Source organism: Siphateles boraxobius, unplaced genomic scaffold (assembly GCF_051911475.1).
Source record: "Siphateles boraxobius isolate OS27281-9 unplaced genomic scaffold, OSU_SipBor_1 9, whole genome shotgun sequence".
Lineage (NCBI taxonomy): Eukaryota > Metazoa > Chordata > Actinopteri > Cypriniformes > Leuciscidae > Siphateles > Siphateles boraxobius.
The window spans coordinates 31,359,186-31,377,640 of NW_027509219.1; the positions used below are offsets into that span (position 1 = coordinate 31,359,186).

The 18,455-nt window shown below is 37.3% G+C and overlaps 1 protein-coding gene across 2 annotated transcripts in view; it reads left to right on the forward strand.

Annotated features, from left to right (window-relative positions):
• The window catches only part of plxna3 (plexin A3), a 172,510-nt gene extending 156,835 nt beyond the window's left edge, over positions 1 to 15,675 (forward strand). For both annotated transcript variants that reach the window (XM_077223064.1, XM_077223065.1), the window contains exons 24-32: positions 2,689 to 2,835; positions 7,384 to 7,543; positions 8,107 to 8,210; positions 8,327 to 8,423; positions 8,923 to 9,113; positions 10,101 to 10,270; positions 10,509 to 10,721; positions 10,973 to 11,123; positions 11,950 to 15,675. In XM_077223064.1, coding sequence (XP_077079179.1) covers positions 2,689 to 2,835; positions 7,384 to 7,543; positions 8,107 to 8,210; positions 8,327 to 8,423; positions 8,923 to 9,113; positions 10,101 to 10,270; positions 10,509 to 10,721; positions 10,973 to 11,123; positions 11,950 to 12,045 — 1,329 coding nt within the window. In that variant the 3' untranslated portion in view covers positions 12,046 to 15,675. The remainder of the gene's footprint in view (positions 1 to 2,688; positions 2,836 to 7,383; positions 7,544 to 8,106; positions 8,211 to 8,326; positions 8,424 to 8,922; positions 9,114 to 10,100; positions 10,271 to 10,508; positions 10,722 to 10,972; positions 11,124 to 11,949) is intronic.
• Positions 15,676 to 18,455: the final 2,780 nt, after the last annotated feature.

Consider the following 18,455-nt stretch of genomic DNA (forward strand, 5'->3'; position numbering starts at 1 on the left):
ATAAATATAAATTAAAAAATAAATATAATGAATAAATAAATAAAATTATAAAATAAAATATAATACAATGACTGAATTAATAAATCACCATCAAACTAGTACAGTTATGCATTATATTCTAGACTTAAATAAACTTACAAAATAACAATAAATTTTTTGATCTCGCCTAACCACTGTAAATACTATCTAAGCTAGTTTGATTAGATGATATATGATATTTTTTTTCAGCATGGAGTGAGAGAGGGGCCGGCATATACTGTACCACTTCTTAATACATACTTTATGAAAGCTTTCCCTGCTGAAAAACAGCTGAAAACAGCCTAGACCATTTTTCTGGTCTATCGACTCATTCTTTAAGTGGGTTTGGCTACTTTTCAGTTGGCCAACTAGATAAGCTTGGTCAGCATGGGGGACCAGCTTAAACCAGCTAGGACCAGCAAACTGTAGCGTGGATCACTTTTATTTTTTTTATTTTTTTGCAAAGTTGGGTGGCACCAACATTTTAGTTGTTATTTTGTAAGTCAACTGGACTATTTTATTGTATTTTTTGTTTATTTTATTTGATACTTTTTATTTATTATTGACATATTTATTTTAATTTATTTTATGCTTTTATGCACTGTATGCTTTCGTTATATGATATGATTAGAGTTTCACAAAAGAAAGTCATGCAGGTTTCTTACGACATGAGGGTATCAAAACGATGACATAATTTTCATTTTAGGGTTAACTAACTCTCCAAGGGTAACATAAATAATTGTTAACAGACTTTTAGGGCTTCCTCTTGTTCTGTCAGTTCATGTCATCTGCATTTACGCTGCATACGTTAAACTGCGTGAATTCAACATTCAAATGTGTCCGTTAGCGAGTGAATCCTGGCGCGGATCCCGTGACACACATCTGTTGTGTCATAACAGGGTCTAACAGCCAGACTATGAAAAGCAGACGGAGCCAGAACGCAGGCAGCCTCTAAAAGCAATAAAAAGATGCGGATTTGATGTATATATTAGGACTAAATGCATTTGACATAGAGTTCGAAGGCTGGTTGTTTAGAATTACTTGCAGTTTGGCGTGCAATGGATGCTGGGTAACCCTCTCCGTCTGCGTTAGAAGAGTGTGATTCAGGATGTCATGCTGTAATTAATAATGTCAAGCTGATCTCGCCTAAGAACTAAATAATAGCCTCCCCTCAGTATCGCTGTTTAGTCATCAAACGTTTTTAAGTGGGTAATTGGAGACTTCTCCACACTTCACAAATGCCATCTGAAAAGAACCGTGATTGGCTATGTCTCTCCTTCTCACGGCTGCGCTTTCTTCCTCTGCACACTCGCCGTCTTATTTCTCTCTTCTTTTTTGTGCTTTTGGTCAGAATGTCTTTTTTGTCTCTCCTTTCATTGCGTTTTCCTCTGTATTTAAAGGTGCAATTATGCATTTTCGAAGTGTGTGGAAAATTACAGCTCGCTGTGATTTTATTGAATTGATGGTCTGTGGTATTTTGCACAGGATGTTCTTTAGTGTGTTCTTTAAAGGTAAAAGGTTTTAAAGGAGACATATAATGGAAAACAAGATTTTCTTGCTCTTTTGGAAATTAAAGCACTGAAGCACTAAATAGACAGACTAGAATAGGGCTGCACGATATTGGGGAAAAAACTGACATTGCGATATATGTACTTTTTCTGCGATTATGAAGAATGTTCACCAGATGACTTGAATAGCTATATATGGAAAATAATATTTTTTTCTAGAATGAGTGGGGTGATTTTGTCATAGCGATATCGAGTTTAAAGCACATTTAAAACAACCACTGCTGACCAAAGTGTTGTACATTCTAACAACTTTAGACAATAAAATACATAAATACATAAACTCACAGGAACACACACACATTCATACAATTACATTGAACCAAAAGCCAGAGAGAAAAAACAAGTCTTCAGTGAGGATTTAAAGTGATCAACATTGGAAGACAGCCTTATGTGTTCCGGCAAATCATTCCACAGACGTGAACACTACCATTCAAAAGTTTGGGGTCGGTATTAAAAGAAGTCTCTTATGCTTACCAAGGCTGTATTTATTTGATCAGAAGTACAGTAAAAACAGAAATATTGTGAAACATTATTACAATTTATAAGATAAATTTAGTCTTCAGTGTCACATGATCCTTCAGAAATCATTCTGATATGCTGATTTGCTGCTCAAGAAATATTTCTAATTATTATATCAGTGCTGAAAACAGTTTATATTTTTGTGAACAGCCTTTTACATTTTTTAGGATTGTACATTTTTATAAATGTCTTTACTGTCACTTTTGATCAATTTAATACGTCCTTAATACGTCCAAATCTTTGAACAGCTGTGGATATTGTCTTTATGTGTGCAGCAGTGTATATTGTCTTTAGCTCTGTCATTTTTATGGAAGTTCTGTGAGAATCCATTAACCAGAATGTATTGTTTAGCCAGTCGTAACAGATGTAATTTACTTTACATAAAAAAAAAAATACAGTTTCAAAATACTGCTGCAAAAACAGCATGTTTAATTCTGTGTGTCAGTGAGAAAGTGGAAAAGGATCATGAACTGCAAACCTTTGGTGCAAGAAACCTTGACTAACATTATAAGTGGACTTTTGGGAGTAAATAAAATGCTGCAAAAGTGTAGATTATGACCTCTTTCTCTCTCTCTCTATGCAGGAGTGTGCTGGCGAGCCTCTGTTCATGCTCTACTGTGCTATAAAACAGCAGATGGAAAAAGGTCCCATAGATGCCATCACAGGAGAGGCCAGATACTCCCTGAGCGAAGACAAGCTCATCCGACAGCAAATCGACTACAAGCAGCTGGTCAGTGTCCCCAAGATGACGCTCTCTCTCATATATCCCATAATCCCTCTTCCTGTCCCCCAGCACCCCCAGCCTCGTTGAAGAGAACAAGTGTTTGATTTCAGTTTGAAATATACATTTGAAAAAGACCTAAATGCTTACAAATGGTTTACATTTTCAGATGGTCCCTGCTAGAAATTAAATCTATTAATACTAATACTTAAATTAGTATTACTAATTCACACTTTACCATGTCTTCTACATGTGAGAAAGTCCAAGATTTTGGTACAAAGAACATATACATCATATTTAATATTATTCGATGCATCTGAATGAAATGACAAATACAGTGTTATTTTTTTTATGAAACTGGTTCTGATTCACTGTTTCCAGCATTTTCTTGAATATATAAACAGTCAGTATATCTAAAGAAAGAACAGAGCCTCTGCTTTTATACATCTTTAAAATCATTCATTATTTTTATCAGTCTTGTTGATCAAAGACAATTTTGAACAGAAACGTTTTTGTCAAAGACTTCGTCCAGATCAGATTCGGAACGATAATCAAAACATAGATGGAGTTGGTGGAGTCCATCCACACCCATAAAGCTTCACAGTCCTACACCTCTTTATGGGTTCGACATTTCATTCGGTATCATCAGCCACTTTGGATGTATATCCTAACTGTATATGCAAAGTTTGGTGATCATGTTTACTAACTTGTGCATAACAATTTATATCCACTCATTCACTATTCCCTACATTTGTCCACTAATATATTCCACTTGATGGAGTGAATGAAAACGAGTGAGTGAATTCAGACGCTTTTGCATAGTTTGTGCTTGCTGTTTAATTGTCATTTGCAACTTAGCAAACTGGAAGCTCCAGAAGTAATGAAAAGATTTATCTTGAACTCTGTCATTGAAACTAGCATGAATAAACCTTAATTAAACTATTTAATAATCAATTAAAAATGAATTTATACCAGTATTATATTACGCTGTAGCCACATTGGACCAAAAACAGATGGATTGATGGATGATTCAGCTGTGGGCTTCATCTTCTAGTCAGACGCTGGAATTCATTCAGTGCACAACTCTCACAGTGCATTATGGGTATTCTCTAGCTGTTAAGTGTACACCAGTTGTACACTCATTAGTGCAGTGCATTATGGGATTGAATGAGTGCACTCGTTAATGTCCACTATGGCTTCTGACACCACTACAAATGGCTGTTCCAAATAGTGCCCTATTTAAGGGTATAGGGGGCAATTTTGAACATAGACATGGTTAACACAGATTTTCTTTTCGCTTGTCTTTGGATCCTGAGATTCTGAACTCATCAATGGCAGGGAAAGCGTTGGAAAATCTTGTCAATGGCAGGGAAAGAGTTAAAGTTCTCCGGTTCTCAGTTCCGAATTCCAGTTGTACACTGACGGTATCCCTCATCAGTGTCCCATCGGCCCTTTAGTCCCTTCTGAGATAAAACCGACTTAAAAGCTCAAATGCCAATCAGACTGATGATATCAGGCCAGGCAGGGTAAGTTAGAAAATTACTTTGAGAGCAGGGTTTGTCAGAGGTGCAATAACAGGGACAGAGATTGAGGAAAAAACAAAAGATGTGTCTCACCTTCATCTGACCTGATCAGAGCCTGTAATGACTGAAACAAATCTGAGAATTTATCATGGCATTCATAAAACAAACCCAAAGCTCAACAGACAGCCAGCAAATACAGTGGCTGATTTAAACTCTCTATCTCACATACACAAACACGACTACATAAAAAGAGCATATTTACTGTCTGTCTGTGCTGACAGAGATCTGTGCATTGATTTTGAATGGAACAATACGAGTCGACCAATGAATGAGCTTTAATCTATGGCTCCTCAGTGGTAGTTACAGCTATAGGACAGCTCATCAATTCCGCAGTATTCAGGATAGATCAGCTTAAGGGAATCGATATGTAGCACAGTTATTCAGCTGTCTTAGCTCTCAACCCTCAAGAGAGGCGCCAAGGGGCCGTCAGAGAAGGTCAGGCTCACCTGTGACACAGCGTGTATGTTGATATGTTCATTAGGACTATAAATATTTGCTTGTTTCGACACATTTTGAATTATAAATCAGATTGTTCCAGTTCTAAATGCTGATTGGTCAATTCAGCTTTGCATGTTGGCTAATTAATTATGCATGCTCATTCTTACATTCAGATTATCTTTGCCATTATCTCTAGCACACATTAGTGATGACTAAATTCACTTGTAGCTTTTAAAACCATTTTATTTGTTACAGTTATAATGTTACAATTATTAATTCTATAAATGTTCTATTTCTATTTAATTTTTTTGACTAAATCAAACAGAATAATTATTATTATTATCATATATAATTATTAGTAGTAGTAGTATTGTGTGAATAATAAACTTTATTTATATAGGTATTTGGGTATCAGCCAGAATTTTCATATTGATCCCGTCATAGTAATGATAACTACATTTATTACATTCTGTAATCAATTTATTCCATTTTCATTGGCAGATCAAGGCATCAGTCAATCAATTTTTATATCCCTTAAAGTTCATTTAAATGTCATTGGTAGTTGATGTATCGAAAGTTGTTTAAAAAAAATATTTATGCATAAGATTACATTTCTATAGAATATTTCATTGGCATTTGAGGTCTGTTTTTTTCTCAGAAGGGACTAAAGGGCCAATGGGACACTGATTAAAACTAGAATCTAAATCATAACCGGTTACATTTAAATAAAAAAGATACTGCATTGATCTTGCAAATGCGGACAGAATACCATAACAAAATATGGAATATAAGCATGACAGCAATTGTCATGACAATATAGCCTTCGATAAAAAAAATAAAACTAAAAACGCTGGAATATTGCTGTATGATATTTCATAAAATTGTGTATGTTCTTTGTGCCAAAATTGGTTTGAGAAGACTACGTATTAGCAATAATAAGTTAAATATTAATATTAATAGATATAATTTCAAGCTAAAAACATGTGAAGAGGTAAAACATGTTTTGATACAGTAGGCCTATTTTCTCTTCCTTTAACCATTAACGGTTCAGCTAGGTGATGAAGTATGGATGTGTGAACGTGCTAAAGGACACTTTTACACACTCTCTCATCTTCACACACACAGACGAGAACTGACTCTTCATGTTAAGCTTTCGTAAAACCCTCATTTCCTCCAAGCTCCTAGTTTCAACCCAATCCGGTTCCTAAACCAGCGTCGGGTGTCCTAAATATAGCTGGCCTCCGTCTCTGGGAGAATTCCGTAATTTACTGTGTAATTGGGTTTTAATCACAAACCTCTCGCGTGTGAGCCACGGCTGGAGGGAGGAATTGTCGTGAGCTAATGATCAGCGAGTAGCCGTGATTATGGATGCTCAGTCGCGCACCAGTGCCAGCTGCATTGTTTTAATCACACGATTTACGCGGGCCATGCGCACAAAAGGTCTTCTCATTCATTTATATGGACTGTTGTCACAGTGTGAACGGAGATATATCAAAGCATCGGCTTCATAATAAACGCTCGGCTCTTTAATGCAACTCAACTGCCTATTTATAAAGCTGTTATTTGTATGTGTTACTCACTTGGTAAGTGCTGAGGGCTGTTTGTGAATCTTGTTTCGCTTATGCTACTGGTTGCATAAATGAGCTGATGCACACATTCTACAGCTTGTCTTCATTTTTTCTTTTTTACTAATGCTATATGGCTGCATGAAAGTTTTATAGCTTCATTAAGGTTTTACCATAGTAATTATGGTACAAAAATACCATGTTTTATTGGGACATTGTGCTATGGTTATCCCATGGTTTGCTTTTTTATGATTCATTTAGTTATTTCTGAGCATTTAGAAATAAGATAGAAACAGTATGTCATTTATTTATTTACACAGCATTGGTTGAGTACATTGTTGCTGTTTTGGTCAGGTTGCTTAAAACAAACTGATTAATATTTTGTAAGCAAGACAGAGACATTGTTTACACTTTTGTTGGAAATCAACCTATAAAGTTGTGTCTGCATGTATATTAAATGGATGAGAGAAAGTATTTTAATATAAAAAGGATTACACATTTCAACTTGAAGTATCTTTTACCTTCAGAAATGTCAAATGAATCCTTGTTTGTGGCTGGATCAATCACTTCTAGCCGTTTGTTTTTATCGATCTGTGACCGTTTTATCAAAACCTGCGCGTTTCACATATTCTGAATAGCGCTTTGCAGGCGGATAAATATTTCACCATTGACATAACAGTTAAAGTTGAGATGGCTATTATGATAAATCAGGCCGAAGCATGAAACGGGATCTGGATCAATCTCTGATAGGCGAGAAAGCGAGCTCCAGTCTCCCACTCTGAATAATAAAATGTGTCTTGACCTTTCTGCACCCTCATAAGTCCATGTGTATGTTAGAGTGTACGGTCTGCATATTAGATTTTAATGGAGACTTGTTTTTGTGTTTTTGCTGGTCATCTTGTCAATCAATATTGTCATGTTTTCTTTTGTTGTTAAATATTGTAACTTGTGTCTGTGTGTTGCTCTCTCAGACGCTCATGTGTATTCCTCCGGAGGGAGAGGCCGGTACAGAAATCCCTGTTAAGGTGCTAAACTGTGACACGATCACTCAGGTGAAGGACAAGCTGCTAGATGCCGTGTACAAGGGCATCCCGTACTCACAGCGCCCGCAGGCCGACGACATGGACCTGGGTAATAACTGAGTATTATTAGGATCATATAAATCATGTAACATTAATTCTGTCTTTATGTCTATCTCTGTCTATCGTTCAAAAGATCTATCTATTTATCTATTGTTCAATTAATCTATTTATCGTTTTATCTATCATTTAATCAATATATCGTTCGGTCTATCTATCGTTCTGTCTGTATCTATCGTTTTATCTCTTTCAATTAATCTATCGTTTTATCTATCATTTTTCAATCTATCGTTCTGTCTGTATCTATCTATCGTTCAATCGATCTATCTATCTATCTATCTATCCATCGTTCAATCTATCTATTTATCTATAGTTCCATCTATCGATCCATCTGTCTATCATTTTATCAATCGTTCGTTCTATCTATCGTTCAATCAATCTATCTGTGTCTTTGTCTATCTATCTATTGTTCAATCTATCTATCTATCATTCTATCTGTCTGTCTGCCTCCCTATCGATCTATCTCGCTCGCATGTTGACTAAAACATAGCAAAAGTTTTACCTCCGACTTCAGAAACATCATCATCCCAGACTAATGCCTTCATTGTCCTACAGAATGGCGACAGGGTCGACTGACCAGAATCATCCTCCAGGATGAAGACGTCACCACAAAGATCGAGAGCGACTGGAAGAGATTGAACACACTGGCGCACTACCAGGTTGAACAACATTTCCTGGCAGCTGCTCCGTTATGCTATGCAAATTTACAAATGCTTGTCACGTGCTGTACAAAAAATGGAGATGCTTTTTTTATAGTTCTCCTTTTCCATCTTAGGTGACAGATGGGTCTTTGGTGGCGTTGGTTCAGAAGCAAGTATCCGCTTACAACATCGCCAACTCCTTCACGTTCACTCGCTCTCTCAGTCGATACGGTAAGCCACAGTCTCTCGGATCGCTTTACGCCACATGATCCTCGGCTTTAGCCATGTTTGTTTAATATATCACGGATTCTTTCAGCATTTTGTGTAGCACCGCATGCAGCGTGTTTCACTCAAATGGGAATTTAAGATCCTTTCACCAACCATTCTTGGCTGAAGTCAGTTTGTTTGAGCTCTTCATTTGAAAAACATTGTGAGCTGCCTAGCTAAACAGCAGTTTTGGACACCTTAGACATGCTCTCAATGTGTAGGCTGTCTGAAATCAGTCATACTGTAAGAGGATCCATTTCAGCCATAATGATGTTTATGTGGACAACTACCCTTCTAGACAGTAAACGTTGATGCGGCTCGCTAGGTTTTGAGAGACAGCCATTAAAAAGATAAATATTATGATTCAGTGACGATGCGTTTAGATGTACTGGCTAAGATATGTAAAAGCTAATGCATTAAGAAGTACATTTGCTAATTTGGATTCAATGGTGTTGTGGTGTAGAGAGCCTCCTGAGGACGTCTAGTAGTCCAGACAGCCTGCGTTCCAGGGCTCCCATGATTACCCCTGACCAGGAGACGGGCACCAAACTCTGGCACCTGGTGAAGAACCACGAGCACGCAGACCAGCGGGAAGGAGACCGCGGGAGCAAGATGGTGTCTGAGATTTACCTCACACGCTTACTGGCTACCAAGGTACATGAACACCATCTTGTATACACAGGAAACGGAAGTATTTATTAAAACAACAGAAACAACTCAAGGCTGTTACAGTGTTTAACCGTGGTTATACCAGGGTTATATCAGCCAGAAATGAAGATTCTGTCGTTATTTACTCAGCCTGGCGTCAGTGTATCAGAAGTTTGGGCTCTGTAAGATCTTCTTTACTTTTACTCAGAATATGTTGTAACAATGACAGTCTTTACTGTCACTTTTGATCAATTTAATGAGTTCTTGCTATTGTAAATAAATGCTGTTCTTTTTAACCTTTATTTTCATCAAATAATAAATAAACAACTATTTTAGACTAAAAATAATGTTTCTTGAGCAGCAAATCAGCATATTAAAATTATTTCTGAAGGATCATGTGACACTGAAGACTGGAGTAATTATGCTGAAAATATACCTCTGCATTACAGTAATAAATGACATGCTTAAATATATTTATATGTAAAACAGTTGTTTTAAATTGTAACAATATTTTAGTGTTTTTGCTGTACTTTCGATCATATAAATGCAGTCTTGGTTAGCAGAAGAGACTAACCTTACTGACCACAAGCCAACAAGATGCAGGCTAACTTAAATTTGATCGGTGTCACAGACAAAGACAGACTTGGTCAATATGAACTTGTTGTATGACTCCAGCTATGTAGTGATTGTTCAAAAATAGAAAAAATTGTATTACACGGAACAAATTAAACGCGTTTAGCTTTGGTACAAGAAGTGTGTACCAAAGTAAATAATGCATTTTTAAACCATTTTGTAGTGAACTATTTGCACAACATGAAACAGATTGCTTTTAAAAAGAATCATTTGGCATCCATTACACTGAAGTTTCAAAACATATCAATTAAAACCTCACGAATAGTGTTTTATTCAATAAAATGTATGTAATATTGCATACAAATTACTGATATGACAGATTTTATTGAAACATGTTAACTCTTGTGTGTGGTGTTTTAGGGCACACTGCAGAAGTTTGTGGACGATCTGTTTGAGACTGTATTCAGTACGGCCCATCGCGGCAGCGCTCTCCCGCTGGCCATCAAATACATGTTTGATTTCCTGGATGAGCAGGCGGACAAGAGACAGATCACCGACCCGGACGTACGGCACACCTGGAAGAGCAACTGGTGAGATTCTGAGCACTTCCGGTCTTTGACCTCATTTTCCACAGCATCTGTTTCGATTGTTAGCCGGGTCGCCAGTTCAGTTCCATTTGTTTAGTGAATGCAGTAAGCTCTCGGAGCAATTGGAAAATAATGTATTTGTGTGTGCGATTCAAGACAGACCACAATCACTAAAAAGCTTTTTGGATGTAATCAGATTTTATTGTATCTCTCTCTGTCTCTCTCTATATTTCTATCCCAGCCTTCCTCTGCGGTTTTGGGTCAATGTGATAAAAAACCCTCAGTTTGTCTTTGACATCCACAAGAACAGTATTACAGACGCCTGTCTGTCAGTGGTGGCTCAGACCTTCATGGACTCCTGCTCGACGTCTGAGCATCGCCTGGGCAAAGACTCTCCGTCAAACAAGCTCCTCTATGCTAAAGACATTCCCAACTACAAGAGCTGGGTGGAGAGGTACGGGCACATGCCTCAGAATACCACACACTTTATCGGATTTATCTGACTGATCAAAACCTGCAAGGATACTGACACTCCACTTTTAACAATAGTAATTGTAATTCTGTACTTAGTAGGCCCAACTGGTTAGATGCTGCCTAAACTTTGATTTTCATTTTCCCCAGTAGATTAACTGCAAACTGTTCATTTACAATTCAAAGCAAATCATTTTTAACCTGGGTATTTGTGTGTGTGTGTGTGTTTTCAAGGTATTACAGAGACATCAGCAAGATGCCAAGTATCAGCGATCAGGACATGGACGCCTATCTGGTAGAGCAGTCTCGTCTCCATGGCAACGAGTTCAACACACTGAGCGCGCTCAGTGAACTGTACTTCTACATCAACAAGTACAAGGAAGAGGTGAGACATGGGATATTTATTTACACCCCGTCCTAAGCGGTACAGATTTACACAAAATACTAGCATTCAAGATTCAAGTGTTTGGAGGGGTTTAATGTATATATGGGGTTTTCAGTGTCATCTCTGCTAAACTAAGTATTAAGTAAAGCAACACCATCCAATGTAATATTCTTACAATAGGTATAATTACTAAATATAATTTATATGCTGTCAAAAATCGATTAATCATGATTTTTTTTTAACATAAAAGTTAGTGTTTATATAATTGTGTGTTTGTATGTATGTATATATATATATATATATATATATATGAATAATATAATAATATATACACTCACATATATTATATAAATGCAAACTTTTATGTGATTTGACAGACGTGCGTGTGTGTGTACGTACACACTATTAGAAAGTTTTTTCACTATTAAAAAGTGATTTTGTAAGAAATTCATATCATTAATTTCTAGGGACAACTTATATCTACTACATAAACTAATTTTAGTGATTTATGCAGAAGCCTTTGAATAAAAAAGTTGTAAGATCTTGAAAACCATAAATCCTGGTAGTGGTCGTGCAAATTGGCCTAACGGTAATTTGAAGATGCACATGAGATTTGAATTGATATGCAAATGTTGTTTCTGTATTCGTGGTTTGATCTTGATGAATGTGCGGTGTCGTATATGATGAGGTCATTTATCATTGTCATTAAGAGCTCCAGTGAGCATCCACAATCTCTCACGCTCAAAACGATGTTTGAATATTGAATTATTACATGAATTCGGCCTTCATTTAATGGCCTGTCTCTCTCTTCCTCTCTCTCTTGCAGATTTTGACAGCGCTGGACAGAGACGGTTACTGTCGCAAACACAAGCTACGACACAAACTGGAACAAGCCATTAACCTGATGTCTGGCAGCAGCTGAGGGCGGTGACGGATCGGACGGGACGGGAGGGGAAGTGTTCAGGGGGTTTGGGGGAGGGTTGATACTGAATTTATGGAGTCCGGCGGACCGACCCGTGTAAGATAATGCACGGCTTGTGCTAGCAGAAAGTGAGGCTAAAACACTGGACAATCAACTCTAAAGGAACCACAGCACAGCATACGAAGCCCAATATTTTCCTGGACCCAGAACCTGTACGCCCAAACGCCCGCACTCCCTAATGCCCGGACCGAACGCCGCTCATATCGGCCTGCCTAACAAACTATTCAACACGGACTACTGTGGATCAGATACATTCCAATGAGGAAAGGTGCATGTGCTGTTGCCTTGGAAGCTAATTTGCCAAGATAGTGCCATTGAAGAAAATATCCGACTTTCTGGGAGAGAAACGAAGCATCTTGTTTTAGAAAGGGTAATCAGAAAACAATTCTTCATATCGACCTCCTAGAGGTGCCTCAAGAACAATTGTTCGCAGGGGTGATGAGCTCCATTAACAGAAATGAAGATATTTATATCAGAATGAATCAATAATGGAGACCAAATATTTGGGGAGAACTGCATTATGGGTAGTGTTGAGGCTGGGCAGAATGGGAGGAACCTTCTCCTCCTCGTCTCGAAAATGCCATAGACCTATAAAAGCGCCTTTTCTCTTGTTTTTCGTTCTTTTTTGTGATTATGGGGCCAAATGGACCTCTACTTGTCAAGAGGTATGGATCAGCATCTTTTGAAGCTTGCCTTTTTGTTGCGTCCGGATATGACTCCCCAAAACCCTCGCCAAAATGTGCTCCGGGATGGGCATTCATCCTTCGGGAGACATTTTTGCACCCCTTGCTTTTTTGTACACCGCTGTGTTACTGTGAGGTTTGGAGTGTTTACTCTGATTCTGTGGTTCTTCTCCAAGACTGCGTTGGCGAGGGCCGAGTTTCGTCCCTTGATGACAGGCATCTTTAATGTAGTAGATCCATCTAGAGCAATAACTCTCAGATTTACCTGCAAGCCATGAGTTTAAGTTCCCTGTGTGTTCAGATTCACTGTCCTGACTCTAAATTTTCAATGTTAGCAGATGCAACTTATCGCTCCTTTTCATTTCCCTGTTGTTGTTCTGTCCAAATGGCAGCCAAAATGTGTTCACAATGCCAAGCACAACGAAGGGACGACTGTTCTACTCTGTTTTATCGCTGTTTCAGCAGGCCAATGCAATTTTTGACAGAGTGACAGTAGAAGTCCGCAGCTAGACAAATCTCGTCCACACCACTCTTCAGTCGTCCCCCGTAAAAACCTCATCGTGAACCACGATAAGGTTCCTGCTTGATCGATTATAAAGATTGTCAATTCTGTCTGTATACACAAACAACAAGGCCTTAAGTCATTTCCGCTTCTCTTTATCGGACTTTCATTGTCTCCGTGACGGCGGTGGCGGCGCCCTCTGCTGCCACGGAGGTGAACTTCAAACCGTTATATTCCAGGTACTCGAATTGTGATGCGTCCGTGAATTTCAAAGTATTCTCAGCTGTTTTCTATTCCTTGCTATTTGTGGTTCTGAGTTCTGCCCTGTCTAGTAGCGAATCGATTGTGTTTTTGTGTTGAGGAAAATCACCAACCGAGAATGTACAGCATGAATCTTGCAAAAAAATAAATAAATCTTTGCCTCATTATACATGTTCCAGTTTTAAACACAAAATACCTTCAGTCGATCACAGCCAGGACTACAGGGAGAACTATTTGCTTCATCTTAAAAATTTAAAAAACCTAATTCACCAAGGTCAGTTCGAGCAAACAAACGCCCACCATAATATGTGATCATTAAAACAGTAGGGAAATCCATCGGGGCCTTATTAGTTAAGTTTGTTGATTTTGAATGTAGATATTCAATAACCATCAAAAGTGATCACGTACCTTTATAAGTACATTATACGTCAGTTGATTTTGCTGATGACTACTAGTCGTGACAAAAGAATAGCTTTTAGTTTAGTAGCTGTAGACCTCATCCTGCAGGGTTTTAAAACTTGGCCATTTCAACAAACAAAATGTATCTGGATATTTTAAACGTAAAGTTTCATTGAATGTAATTAAACCTGCCTTCAAATTCAGCACATGGATTTGGATGGGGATAACGAGAATCTCAGTTCGTTCAGAGATGGCATCATCAAAAGCCAAATTTTTGTTGTCGGAATTGTGAAGGCAGGATGTTTTGAACTAAATGTGGGGCTCATTAACATATGAAAAAGTTGCAGGATGATAATTAAGCAGAATCTTTTTGAACATTGGTTTGTTTTCTTGTTGGAGGAATGGGGTCAACTAATGAATCTGGTTCCGTTCTGGCATTTCAACCTCTTGCAACACGATACATCAGGAAATACTGCCTGTTTGCCAAAGCTGCGTCGTCAGCAATGCAGGTGCGAAACCAATATCTGACGTCTGGACAAACCACTTTGAGAAATGAAACGCAATCATAAATCTGTGTTTAAAAAAAAAGCTGAAAAATAAACCTCAGTGGTTGAATTTTTTTGATTTAGCACCTCTTGGTTGAAACCACGCCGTCAGGTTTACATCAGATTTTTCTATACTGTGAGTAAAGCCAAACGTACTGTGGGGGAAGTGGACTTAGCTTGGTCGCGTACATACTGCCTGTAAGATAACTCTGACTATCGTTAAGTGCAACTGCCCACCGGGGTGTTTTTAGCTGGACTGGTGAAGACAGAGCTAACACTAACTACGCCTCGGCCGATAGCCATATATCAGAAATCGCCCGTTTCCTTTCGTACAGCAGAACTCCGAGCCAAAAGAGGCGCTTTGCAGTTTGTTTTTTGTGGTGTGGTGAAACGGCATACTTTTAAAAGCACCTGTAACTTGTGAGGAACAGAGCGGAGTGAGTGGAAAAATAACTGTGGTGTTTTTTCAGTAGATACAGTAGAAGAAAAATGTCTGTTTTAGATCCATAACTACATTTCAGTCAATGTTCTAGTTATAAAAGAAGAAGAAAAAAAACATTTTGTCTCAGATAAATTAATTCTAATTTATTTGTCGGTTTGTCTCTTTATCCCAAATGTTTTAATCAATTTTATTGTAACAGACTTGTTTACAGTTTCAGAAATATATGGAGTTTATTAACGTGTCGAGAGCTTTGTGACTGACTGACTGGTTGATTGGATGACTGGTTAATGGGCAACTGCTATGCCTAGTCCTTAATTCTATATAAATATATAAATATATTTTGTATAATTATTGGACTGAATTTTTTTTTTTTTTAATTTTGTTTAAATTATTGTTTTAAATCCATTTTTAATGCGTTAAATAGTTTGAGGGAGTCGTGAGAATGAGTCTAAAACGCTGGCTGCAATGAAGTGTTTTGTATATATTTGCACCTTTTTTTTACTCTGTGCGAGGTTTTCGAAAGATTGGATTCTAATTTAATGTTTAAAGGACAAGCATGGTGTTTTTTTTGTTTTTGTTTTTTGCTAATTAAAAAAATATGTGGATGATGCTGTATATTTCTTGAATGTTTTTTTTTTGTTCAATTGTTTTTGTATATATAATCATCTGCAAGGACTATTTTGTCTCAAGAGCTTGATGTTTTCATTCAAATAAAGACAAGTGTCTCAGTGAAACTTACGCAATCACTCCTGGACTCAGGCAACCTTACACTCTTTCTGAATGTGTACAATGCAAGAACGCTGAAACCAATATGACTAATACTTTAGTGCATTTTTATTTTCTTAGGAAACTAAATAATTAGATAGGCAATAATGTTAGATGGCACCCGATTGAGTTTCGTGATCACCTGCAGGCATTTGTATATCAGAACAGAGGAATATAGATGGAAAACAGCATATTTCACGATGTGTCCTAATCAGACGCAACATGAGTTTCCAGTGACATGTTATTTTTCTGCCCACAATGAAAGCAAAATTGCTGCATGATGCAGCAAAATCAAAGCCAATCAGAACGTATTCATAAGAACATATTTATGTAGGCCTCTTTATATTCGAGGAAATCGTTATACACTACTATTCAAAAGTTTTAAGTAATAAAAAAAAATCAGTTCTTTTGAACTTTCTATTCATCAAAGAATCCTGAAAAAAAATTGAGTCATGGTTTCCTCAAAAACGGTTTTCAACATTGATAATAATAAGAGATGTTTCTTGAGCAGCAAATAAGCATATTATAATGATTTCTGAAGGATCATGTGACACTGAAGACTGGAGTAATGATGCTAAAAAAAATCAGCTTTGAACACAGGAATGAATTACATTTTAAAATTGATTAACATATAATTGTAATAATATTTCACAATTGTTCTGTTTTTAATGTATTTTAAATCAAATGAATGAAACCTTCTGAGCATATAAAATTTTGAAAATCTTAATTATAAAATAATAATAATAATATACTGTATCTGCAGGCAGCGTTACTGTACGTTCACACCGCCGCCGATTTGAGCGTCAAAGAAGCTCTGGCCGCTCTGTCAAGGACGCTTGTCAAAAAGCACGGGGAAGCTCGTTGACGCTTTGGACGCTCTGACGTAGCAGGGAGAAGAGAAGTGTCACAACATGAAATGTAATAAACAGAAAAAACAAGCAATACATTGAAGAAACCGTTTATAATGACAGCATTTTTATAACCGTTTTGGTCACATTTGGTCGGGGAAAAAAATAATAATTAGCTATTTTTATTATTATTATTTGCATTAGTGCAATTGGTCAAATCGTTGTCACCGTGAGCAAATGAATTGCATTCCCGCTTAAAACGAACCTTCGTAAATATTACAAATAAAAGTTGCGCTCATTCCCAAATGTGTATCACTGGATCATTATGGAAAATCGTGAAGTTGTTGTGTTTGGTGCTGCTATTTTATCCCATGCCTCGTTCTTTTGTAACTGGTCCCTGGAAGCAAACAACGTAATATCATATATGATAGGAAACCCAGCAACAGCGATTATCAACTTCTCCTCCATTTTCTCGAAACTAATGTTTTGGTAGGAACGAAAGTTCACATCGTATGTTTCTCCGGAATCAGCCAGAGTGAAGGACGTCTTTATTCTGATTGGTTTCTGGCGTTTTGCCGCTGCTTGCCGCTGAACTGCGTCATAGCTCATTACCATAAAGTAGAGCTTCTTTCAACTTTCTGATTGACGCTCAAAACACCCAAAATGCGACGCCGAGGGATTTGACGCTCCTTGCAGCTGAGTGAAGCAAGCTTCCATTGAAAATGAATGACTTCCGGCCGCTTTGGAAGCTCAATTCGGCGGCGGTGTGAACGTACAGTTAGGGGGCCAAGCACACTAACTGCAAAAATGAAGTGAAGACATTTGTAGGTGATTTTTAGGCAAAATGGTTGAACAATTAGTAATACAGTACAATCACTTGTTATATAATTTTATTGCTCATCACTTTTGACCAAATAGCTGGTGTTGTCACCAAATGAATGTGGCTTGGTTAGTGTTGTGACTATGACATACACAGTTTGGTGTCAATACAGCAAAGCCTTGCAGAGATACAGCCTCAGATTCAGTTTGACATCATGCCATCAAATTCCTTGATACATTAAACGATAAAGTTTTTTTTGGTTATTAACACAAAATCCATAACTTTTTGTCACCATGGTATAAAGATGATCTGAACCGAAATTGGGATCGGAAAGGTTTTTTGACGTTTTTGAAAAAAGTCGAATTTGGTGAAAAATCGGACTAACAGTCAAGGAGCAGTTCGAAAAAAAATACGTTTTCAAAGAAGTTCAAAGTTGCAGATAGCAAGTTTGACCGACTTTGACATAATTGGTATCATTGTTCTCTGTATGACTTATGGAATCTATCAAGACTAGTTTCATTACAATAGGTAAAAATAATCAAATATGTTACCATTTTTTGAAACTTCACTATAATTTTTGAAACTTTTTGAGTACCTTTAGGGCATGGTGCTGAAGACATACCAAGTTTCGTAGCGATACACAAATGTATTTGAAAAATATAACATTTTATGACAAAATTCAGTATGCCGAGTCACAAAATGTTGAACGTGGGAAAATTTTTTATTGTTCGACTTGGTATGCCGAACTGAGAGTCCAATCTTGTTTTGTTTTTTACCAAACTTTGATGCAAAACATATTCTATTTATCATATTTCCTGGCTAGTCGTGGTGCTGTGACGAAACTGCACACATACCCTCAGGTTGTGCTTGTGATGACATGTACCAACTTTTGTCTCAATGTGTTAAAGCGTTGCAGAGATATAGCCTCACATACAATTTGGCGTGCTCTTCGTAGAATTTGAAGTTATTTCACAACGGTTTTGACTGGAAAATTCAAATTGTTGGAAATTCTGCTAATTAGAGGGAAACATTTATTTTGTTTCTAGGTCTTGCGGTTGAAAAATTATTAGCTTAAACGTACAACT